The 10,977-nt window shown below is 36.8% G+C and overlaps 2 protein-coding genes across 11 annotated transcripts; one reads left to right on the top strand and one right to left on the bottom strand.

Moving 5' to 3' along the window:
- LOC107622867 (potassium transporter 2) lies at positions 326-5,686 on the bottom strand. 10 transcript variants are annotated; one of them, XM_016324923.2, is made up of 12 exons: positions 5,434-5,672; positions 5,165-5,273; positions 4,943-5,070; positions 4,684-4,730; positions 3,514-3,672; positions 3,199-3,433; positions 2,854-3,096; positions 2,719-2,772; positions 2,315-2,628; positions 2,112-2,223; positions 1,558-1,812; positions 403-1,484 (listed from the first exon to the last, which is right to left on the bottom strand). In XM_016324923.2, the coding sequence occupies exons 5-12, from the start codon at positions 3,550-3,552 to the stop codon at positions 403-405; spliced, it is 2,334 nt and encodes a 777-aa protein (XP_016180409.1). In that variant the 5' UTR covers positions 3,553-3,672; positions 4,684-4,730; positions 4,943-5,070; positions 5,165-5,273; positions 5,434-5,672. The 10 variants fall into 10 exon arrangements, with proteins under 10 accessions (XP_020969586.1, XP_016180409.1, XP_020969582.1 ...); XM_021113923.1 differs by adding an exon at positions 4,815-4,835 and having other exon boundaries at positions 4,943-5,273; XM_021113926.1 differs by lacking the exon at positions 4,684-4,730 and having other exon boundaries at positions 5,550-5,686.
- On the top strand, positions 6,938-8,244 carry LOC107620832. Its single transcript, XM_016322940.1, has 4 exons — positions 6,938-7,181; positions 7,244-7,440; positions 7,537-7,734; positions 7,828-8,244. Exons 1-4 carry the CDS (start codon positions 6,938-6,940, stop codon positions 8,242-8,244), a joined length of 1,056 nt encoding a protein of 351 aa, XP_016178426.1.

Genomic DNA, 10,977 nt, shown 5'->3' on the forward strand with positions numbered 1-10,977 from the left:
ATGAAGTAGCACGCGTAATTTAATAATCATTTATTAATGCATCTATTCCCTTTCCCTTTCATATATATACACGTCCCCAAAATTTGTCCCACCACGATTTCCTTTGCTGATTTCCATAATACTCAGCTAATAATTTCGTAATTATAATTAGGAAAAATATAGATAATCAATAAGATTTTTGAATAATGTGTAAATAATATAAATTAATAAGATTAAAAGAATAAATTTAATTAGTAACATTAAATTAGGGTGTAATGTATTTTCATTTGATTGGTTGTTTATATTGTTCAAAATTTTCATTGTTCCCCTATCATTCTCCTTGTAATTATATATCATATATGTATGTATATACTCGGGTTTAATAGTAAAAGAAGAGTTGATGTAGATAATAATGTGGAGATTCTACAGAACGTAAACCATGCCAACCTCCAAAAGAGAAACAGGTGGAACCTTAAGAGCCACATCAGGGCCTCTACAATTCCTTCTAAGGAAATTATATCCATAATTCAAAGCAAGCTTCTTGAAGACTGAGGATCCAGGCTTTGCTCTAACATGAGAGTGTCCAAGAATGAAAGCTATCCCAGATTCTTGACCAGCATAGAGATCTTCAAGCTCTTGTTGCATTTGATGATGAACTGTGACACTCTCACTGTCATTGTCATGCTCATTGTCGCCATCAATGGCAAACCGTACCCTTCTTTCTCTCGTTCCCGAAGGTGCATCAATCTCAACCACATCACTCACACTCGCCAGCTGCACGCTGTCCTCGCAGAGTCCCATGGTTCCTATGACAGTTAGCCTGTGCCCGGAAGATTCATTGGAACATGAACCGTCGTCTTCATTATTGCTCACGTTGCTGGCCCGGGCACGGTACCAATCATATTGAATGAAATCAGATAGCTTCTCTACGAGCTCTGATTCAAAGGAATCAATGTCTTGATGGACATCACGGTATCCATACCGGACTATGCACCTGTAGGACCTATGTTCAGGAGGTCCTACGCGGCCGACGAGGTACCTCTCGGCCACAGGGACATGAGGAACTGGCACTGATTTCACACACACAAACACAAGTATGCGGTGGTAAGCCGGGAGGTTCGTGACGAATCGCGAGAAGTTAGCCGGTATGCCAGTGGTAAGGTCAGTGAAAACAAGGCCTATTCCAGGGACTCGAGCAATTCCAAGGCTTGGACCTAAGGCTAGAAGCCAATCTAGTGATACCTTGTTGTGGAGATCATATTCATATTTCTTTATGCTTGCATAGTGCCATAGGAACATTATGATCATTAGGAACAGGGCAAGGAGAATAGGGAACCATGCTCCTTCACAAAACTTCATCAGTGAAGCTGAGAAATACAGCAGCTCAATGGATCCAAAAAACAACAAGAAACAAAGTGCTATAATTGGTGGTTTGTGCCAGCAAAGTATAATCACTAAGGAAGTAAGGCATGTTGTTACAAGCATAACTGTCATCACTGCTAATCCTGCAACATTAAACATGTCCGTCTTATTAGCAATAATTAATTAACAATGATGATGCATGAATTTGTGACTTGCCTGATGCATTTCCCATGTGTTTTGTGTCCCTAAATCCAATGGTGACAGCAATACAGAGGATCATGAGTATCCAATTGATCTCAGGGATGTAGACCTGACCATGGATTTTGTCTGAAGTATGAACAACCTTAACTCTCGGGAAGCAACCCAGAGATTGGCTCTGGTTTATTATAGAAAACGTCCCGCTTATGATCGCCTGGCTTCCCACAACAGAAGCTAGAATTGCTAGGATAATCACCGGCCACCTCACGCTTTCTGCACCGAAAAATAAGCCATAATCAATCAATGTTTTCTGTAACCATATATATATATAGAGAGAGAGAGAGAGAGTAATGCTAGGGAAGCAATACTATAAAATAAGTCCAGTATAAAGCCCAATAAAGATGCGTTTTTGTTGAATTTGGATTTCAGATGTTTCTTCTAATTGAGTTTCGGATGTTCTTGTTTCTAAGAATTTCGGATATTTTTTTATGTTAAATGTTGGCTACAATATTAGTTGCACAATGTTGGTTTCCAAGACTTTCTTGTATATATATTTTCATGTAATTGAATACCTGGAACTGAGGCATAGAAACTGATCTGGAGATGATGATGGTTGGACAAGTAAGCAGCTTGACCCATATATGCCAATATAAGTGCAGGATATACCAGAAATGTGAATGCAATCTGCACATAATAAAAGCTGTTAATAAAATCAAGAAACATCTGAGTGAGTGAGTGAGTGAGTGAGTGAATTGATTCTAGAATCAAGACTAACCTGAATGGCCATATATGAGAAGTGGCCAAGATCAGCAAACATTGCTTCAGATCCTGTTATGCAAAGTAATATTCCACCTAAAGACATCCATCCACTTATCCTGGTCTTCTTCAAGAACTTGAACATGTAATATGGCGAAAGCGCTTTGTATATATGTGGATTCCATTTGAATATGTTGTATAAACCAAGTGTGCTGATGCATAGCAGCCATGCCAGCACAATTGGGGCAAAAAGGAATCCAACTCGATGTGTGCCGTAGTGTTGAAGCGCAAACAAACACACTAGTATGAAGCAAGTAATTGGAATCACAGCATCTGCATATGCAAATCAATCCGACACACTCTTTTATATCATTCATACATAAAGAGATATCAAATCGAATTGACATATATATAGAGACTTACACTGGTGATGTTTCCTGGACATAGAAACTTCAAGACCAGATACTGCTGAGAAAACTACACACAAAAAGGGTGGCTAATCAACATATTGTTAAGAATAATTTGTAAAATATTGAAGTGTGATGAAGAAATCTTTACCTGAAATGGCAGGGGTAAGAAGTCCATCACCAATAACCATACAAGTTCCGAGAAGAACCACAATTAGCAGAGCTGTATGCAAGGCCTTATACTTCTCTAGTAGCAGCTTCACCATAGAGTTCATCTTAGCAGGAGGCTCCTCCATCTTATACGTTGAAAGCGCTTCATCCGAGTGTTGTCGATTTGGAAGAAGACTAACCTTAGCATGCCTACAAATCAATGAATATAGAGCAAATGTACCACCTGCATAGCAACAAAAGAAATAAAGAAAAACAGAAAAAATCATCAAGCTGTAACAAAACATAACAAATTATCTTCCTTCATTCTGTTACGAAACACACTTACCCTCTCCATTGTCATCAGCTCTAAGAACAACAAAAACGTATTTGAATAGTGGCACCAATGTGAGAGTCCAGAACACAAAAGAAAGGGTACCAAAAATCTCTTCATTGGTTTCTGAGTGCTCAATATCTTCTGCAAATGTGCTTGTGTAAACATACAAAGGAGAAATACTCAAATCTCCATAAACTACACCAAGGCTTTGGTATGCTAAGAGCAGAATGGTCTTCCAAGAATCCTTCTGAAAATTGCAATTCACATTCACTTCATTAATCACCAACTTATGCAGAAAAACAAAGATTTTCAAGTTAATGTACTAACCCTTGAGTTTCCCCAACAGTTTCCAAATTCAAGATCCATTTTGCCTTAACCACTCCTTAATGTTCTTCACAAAGTTACCAACTTCAGCACCCTCTTAACTGCAGATCTGCACGGTGGATCAGAAGCCTCTATGGTGCATAAACCAAAGGAAATAGCAGCCTGTGAAACATGACCAAGGATTCTTCAGAACACCATTTACAACCACCCATCCTCTCTAAACTTTCACTCTCCCAAATAGAGGTGATAGAATAAAAAAAAAAAGAAAAGAAAAGAAAACACATTCACGCTCTTATAGATAACACAGACCAAGAAGCAGTATTCCTAAGGGGACAGCTTTTTCATGGAATTTGAAGGTCATACACTTATACTATATATCCGTGTTGAAAAAGGAGTGTTGCAGGAAAGGGAAAAAGAAAAGAGAAAGATATATATTAAAAGTGGTAGGTAAAGTGGAGAAAGAATCCATAGTAAGATGAGAATCAGATAATCATGAACAAGAAGCAGTGAACCACTCAATAAGAAAAGAAGTGCATCTGATCCATTCATTCAAATACCACTTCAATGCCGCCTTATAAAATCATCTACTTTTTTTTTTTTATTTACCTTCAACTCATTTCTTTTTCTGAATGATGGAACCGAAGGAAAACAAAAAGAAACCCTTCAAAGTTTGTTGGGAGGTCTAATTCGAATAATTTTTCCTTAAAATGAAAGCAACCGGCGAATGAAATCAGTGTAAGGACTAAAAAGGAATTAGGACAATGATGTAGAGGAGAAAACCACAGAAGCTAACTTCACGGACTAGTTTATATTTAAGGCCGGTAGTTTGTATAGAACTATAGAAAATTAATCATACAATCATATAATATAAGAAGATTTTAATAAAGTCACACTTTGAAGGAAGAAAAAAATGAGGAGAATACAATTAGGCAAAGGTCCCAATGATGTTGACAAAAAGGCAAAATCACGTGATTCAGCGACAGTTACAAACTCACTATAGTGCCCCCACTCAAAATAAGGCCAATTTCAAGGATCAGTTATCACTTCTGGTTTCCCTTTCATTCTTCTCTGCTTTTACCTTTCAAGGATATATTTTAATTTATATTATTTATATGATATGATATGTGAATAACAAGAAAACAAGATTTTCAACGTTACCACCCAACTACCTACCTGTTAAATCATCTATAGGGTGTGTTCCCGCTGTTCCCAGTTAAAGCCTATATCAGATGCCAAACAAGAGGATGAAAACAAAGCCATCTTAATGTCTTATTAACATAAATTAAGGATGAAAATTCTTCTACCTAAGAAGGCACTAGAAGTCTCTGCATGAAAAATGAGGTAAATGAATGATGATAAGGTTATAAAAGTCGGAGGAAAATGAAAGAATGGACCATACTTCTGATCCTATGCTGCATAAAATGGACTACACCTTTAAATGTGAAGAGGCAGAGACAGAGGCATGTGCATAGCTGCATATCAATGAATGCTTTTTGATGAACATGCCCTTCAATACATCCAACAAAACCACCACGCGCCAGCTTTCTCTTATAACTCTTCCTTTATGAATCATAACAAGGTATTAATGCTGAGCTTTTCTTTTTCGTTTTTTCTTAAAATAGGCAAACTTTTTGTTACCCTTTTTCTAACTCACTTTGTCTTTTTCCCGGGTTTTACAATTCCCTGTGACGACAAGTAGTACCAAATTACGTTGTTAGCTTTGAGCTTGAAGACGATGTAATTTCTGGGACTTAAAAATTCTCCTGCAGAATAAAGCACCCCCATATGATCATCAACACAAAGATGTAATCTTTATATTCTCTAATTTATAAAGAAAATGTAAAAATATGAAGTGGGAGAATTTAATTGAACTTATTATAAAAGCAACTTATTATATATATAAAGAGTAGGCTAACACTCAACCATGTTGTGAAAGAGACATTGAAACTCCATGATAAAACTAATATGCTTAAGGAGGAATATGCATGAAATGAAATAATGCAAGGTTACTTATTTATATTTGATTTAGATGGTATAACTTTATGGCAAAGTGAAGATACAGGTAGATCCAAAATTTGAGAAGTGAACAAAGAATGGATCTCTTTTTTATTTGTTTAAGGCTGTGGGATAAGATAAGAGTCATGTGTGGTGTGGCAGTGGTAAAGCCAGTTTTGTGTTCCATGTTAAACGTACGTAGTGGTGATCATAGGTGTTAAAGTTGTGTACCAACCGACACTAGAGAATGTTGATTAATAAATAAGGTGGGGAAAACCAAAGTTACTGATATTTTCATGATTTTGAAAAGCATATTCGAACATGGGATGAGCCAATAATGTCTCTATATTGTTTTTTTTTTTTTTTTAATTCTTATGCATTTTTAAATATTTAATTTAAATCAGTGAGTATAAAGGAACAATATAGTGAGTAGTGACAATTTTTTGACATAGTACTCTCTTAATCATCCTCCTACCTCCAATTGACAACGTGTGTCATTTTTTTTTTATTATACATTCATAAATCAATATGTATTTAGTTTTGATTTATGTCAATGTGCAAATGATTATGAATGGATAAATAAAAAGGTAAAATAATTATTGTAAACTAGATGTAAACAATTTTCTTACCAAACTAGCAGAATAAAAGTTACTATGCATCTATTAACTTCAGTAACATAAATATTCCAACTGCGAGGAACAATAGTAAAAACTAAAAAGATTTAGCTGTATTTTTAGGGGTAATTTACATAAAAAAAACGAATGAGGTTTAATATGATACAGATATCCTAATTATAACTCTATGTAAATTGCGACAATCTATTACGGTTTAAGATTTCCATGTAAACCCAATTCATCCTAAACCGCAACATCCAGCCGTGATTTATAATGACTGCCATGAAGTCAAAAACTGCTAGTCCCTACTGCAGTTTACGTTTTAAATGTGTGTTATAAATCGCTACATCTTGTAGTGGACTATGGAGGATTTCGAAATGAAAATTAGCTGTAATCTATAGCGGATTATAAACAGGTAGAGGCATTATATATACCAGTTGAAGGCAATTGTGAAGTAGAGTGTCAAATTCATAATGTTTAGTGAGAACAGTTTCTTAGCTCTAGTGCATTGCTCAAGAATAATTCATAAAAGCAAGAGAGAGAGTGTGTGATGTTTACTGATAAGAAACTCCTGAGTGTTTTTATCCAGTCATCGAATATCTTGTTAGATCTAAAAATCAGTATTTTGTAGAAGCTTGGGGTGTGTGGGACCAAATGGATGAAAAAGTTAGTTTATAAGATCCATATTGTAGTTGTATCAACTGGTGTAAAGTATGATACGTTTGTGATAGGGTCTGATGAAGATCTGCAGGTTCTATTTCATTGTCGGAAAAAATTTTTAGAAGTGAGAACACACGAGTTATATGCTAAGTTAGAAGATGGTGTTGACATTTCTAGTGCATCAGCTCCGAATCTTTAATCGACTGGGTTGGGATTCTTCTAGTTCGATGCTTGCGGTTTCACCAGCTTGTCGGTTGGTTGAATCTCCATCTTTTGCAGTTGGAATGGCTAGTTCTCCTCCCATGATTCCTGATTTTGTAGGTGACGGTGAATCGGATCGAGTTGAAAATGCAATGCGAGAGGATGATTCGGACGAGGAGCCTATAGACATAGTTGGGGACAGTGATGAGGATACAAGGATCAATCAACGAACATAGCATGGTCCATCAAGTTCCGGCATACAGAAACATCTTCCACATTTCTCAACCTTGAACTTGGAAGCTATGGGGCAACAACCGGACGTAGATTCTACCTTTGGGGTCAGAGATTGCATGATAGAATCGCTCCTACAGAATTTCAAATTGGGCAATTTTTCCAAAATAAAGAGGAAGCAGTGTTGAGTGTAAAGAGTTATAACATCCATCGTGGAGTTAAGTACAAGGTATTAGAGTCAAATCATTTTAAGTACCATAGAAAATGCAAGGAGTTTGGTAAAGGTTGCACTTGGTTGATCTGCATCACACTTCGATAACGAAAGGATACATGGGAGGTTAGAAGGTATAATAGACCTCACACTTGCTTGGCTACATTGATTTCAAGCGATCACCAGCAGCTTGATTATCACGTCATTTGTGTGATGATCTTTCTGTTGGTTAGATCCGATGCTCCAGTTACGATAAAGGGGTTGCAGCAAGCTACAGAAGCAACGTATAATTTTAGACCTACTTACAGGAAAGTTTGGCTGGCAAAGCAAAAGGCAATAACATAAATCTATAGAGATTGAGAAGAATCATACAGTGAGTTGCCACGTTGAACGGTTGGTGTGCAGTCCACCATAGTCGAAACCATTATAGTGTTGAAAACTTCTCCGGTAAGAGTTGGTGATCAGATTGATGAATCTACAATATACTTTCATCATATTTTCTGGATATTTCCTCTTTGTATTGAGGCCTTTAGACATTGCAAGCCAATGGTGAGCATTGATGGTACTCACTTGTATGCCAAGTATGGGGCACTTTGCTTCTGGCTATCGCGCAAGACTAAAACTCGAATATTTTGTCCATTACATTTGCACTTGTGGAAAGAGAAAATGTTGAGTCGTGGTCTTCTTGTGATCTTTGATAGGCACAATGGCAACAATGTTGCTCTGGAGGTCCCTGATAGTGATTGGCTACTTCCTCGTGATTATCAAGCATTCTACATTTGTCATATTGCAGCAAACTTCTCTCTGAGTTTCAAGAATTAGGATGCAAAAAGGCTACTTTTGAATGCTACATACGTGATGACCAAGGCAGAATTTGACTATTGATTTGATATTATGAGGACTAAAAATTTGGCTATGTGTGATTGGACTCAGCATTAGGACTACCAACATATCTAAGTGTGTTAATTCTATTCTAATGGGAACAAGAAATCTTCCAGTAACTTCGTTGGTGAAGTCCATATACGGAAGGCTTGCAGAGTTGTTTGTTATTCGAGGACAAACAGCAGAGACGTAATTGGGTACTGGGCATCATTCTGCCAAGCTCTTGCGAAAGCAATAGAGCACAACTTGAGAGATTTGGGATGCTTCACCCTCACTTTGTTTGACAGGCATCATTCTGAGTATACTATAGCAGAAATGACTCTTACCAATAACTTGTCACTTGGCACATCCAGAGACAGAGTCTTGTGCGCCACTCGGTGCCACCTGTCTAAGTATTTTGCGGATGGACCTGGATCAACAACACTCTCTATCGTAAGGACAGAATCGACTGTCTTATTCCAATGCAGATGCCATGTCTGATAATAAAGTATGAACCACCGATCTCCACCCCTACCATCCTTTGCATGGAGTCAGTTTATGTTCAAAGCTGGCTCAGGTAGATGCTGTATAACGCTGAGCTATGGTACCACTCTATCAACTTGATGCCACTCAATCACAGCAAAATATATCAAGCTCGTGACCACCCGCTATAACCTAGAGTGCTCCTTCGCAAGTATCTATGGATGAACCACGACAACCACCTCAGCAGCAAAGTAAAACTCCCATACAAACTGAAAAGGAAAAGAGAATATAAGGTTAGAACACGACATACAGAGAAGTCAGTCAACTGCTTATGATATGATTAACCACATATAAATAACTTACGTCTCGATCACACAATCTATCCAAAGCAAGACGAATCTGAATAAGTCTTTGCTCCTTGGCATCCAAGGTCGGTAAATAAGTCACCCACCTATAATTTTTGTTGTTAGAAGAGCATAATAAAGGATAATAACTTAAAATAAACATTTAATATGCTAAATGCATTAAATGATACCTAGATGCCAATGAAAAAGCAAATGTCTCAAAACCATGCGGCCTCAACGTGGGAAACTGCCAGAATATCCAAGACTGTAGAAGCTGAAATGGACTAGCCAAGTTAGTGATATTTCTGTTGGTCACCCGACACATGGATCTATATAAACATGCCAATGCAGCTGAATCCTAGCTATAATTGCCCAACTCGTTAAGTTTCGCCATATACGGCAACAACCAAAGGTAAACCCGATTCCCATTTTTTTTACCAAAAATTTGAATGGATAGTAGCATCATAATGTAAGTACGAGTGTATATGCGCGTGGTATCCTCACTCGCATTGGCTGGGAGCACCCTAAACCTCTCATGGAAACTATGTAAAGTGGACTGTCATATGCTTGACTTTATTCGGCGGTGGCATCTCGCTGAATAACTCCTGAAACCACTCCCACGCTGGCTTCCCATCCTCCATGAACTGTTCGAAGTCAGTGAGGCACCCATTAGCAACCTCTCTATCAACGAACAACCCCAACTGATATGACACATCCTGTAGCGTGATGGTGCACTCTCCGAATGGCATGTGGAAGGTGTGCGTCTCAGGACACCACCTCTCAATGAATATGCTCACCATATGCTCATCCACCCAAAACCAATGAGTGTTCAGCCTAGACAAGTGATACAAACTAATTTTCAAATAAGGTATGATTCGGTCATGCAAAGGCATATTTTGTTGCCTTCTAACGTTGTAAATACACCTATTTAGCTACATCATATGAAAAAAAATAACTACATGCTAATAAAAATTCTAAAACATAAAAGGCTAAACCATAAATTATTTATAAAAATGTCCTAATCAGATTTCAAAAGCACAAATGCGTGTTATCTATCTAATCATTTAAATATACAAAAACGGCAAAAATAACAGGTGAAAAAAAATATAAAAAGACTTATATATTTAAAAAACTACAACTAATCTCTTACTACAACGACAACTCTTATAGTTGAAAAAAAAGCAACTAACCTCTTCAATGATACTTCCAACAACGTGAGCAATGTCGTTCAACCGGTACAAATGGTTTTCTTCAGCCATGCTTCCACTGGGATATGGTCTCCCAAGATTCTCTCTCAACCTCCTCTCAATCCAAAATTTCCTTAATCACTCGAATGAAGAATCTGTCATTGGTTATCCCGGTTTTATGACGCTGCAACACATAAACTGTGATAGGGTTCAACGATTTTAGCTTTATTATTTCTTCATAAACCGTGTTAGGGTCTAATAGTTTCTGGCTTCATCGTGATCTTCATAAACCGCTACTGGGTGTTACAGTTCAGGATGAATTGGGTTTGTTTATAATCCGTAAGGTGTAGTAGATTACATAAGAATCGTAAATCGTGGTAGGTTGCCACAGTTTACACAGAATTGTTTTAGGGCATTCATGTAATTTATTTTAGAAAATTATATTCATATGAATTTGATCTCCAAATGTTTTTTTTTATAAATTGTCCTATTTTTAGAATACATTTTAATAATATAATAATAAATTATTTTTAAATTTTGACATATTTAATGTATTAAAAATATCAAAAAATAATTTTTAACAATTTTAAAAAATATAATCTTATATGATATTTTTTAAATATATCTCTAAAACACATATTAATAAGATATGAATTTTGTTATGGTGTGTCATAAAGACA

The sequence above is a fragment of the Arachis ipaensis genome, chromosome B10 (genome assembly GCF_000816755.2).
Source record: "Arachis ipaensis cultivar K30076 chromosome B10, Araip1.1, whole genome shotgun sequence".
Lineage (NCBI taxonomy): Eukaryota > Viridiplantae > Streptophyta > Magnoliopsida > Fabales > Fabaceae > Arachis > Arachis ipaensis.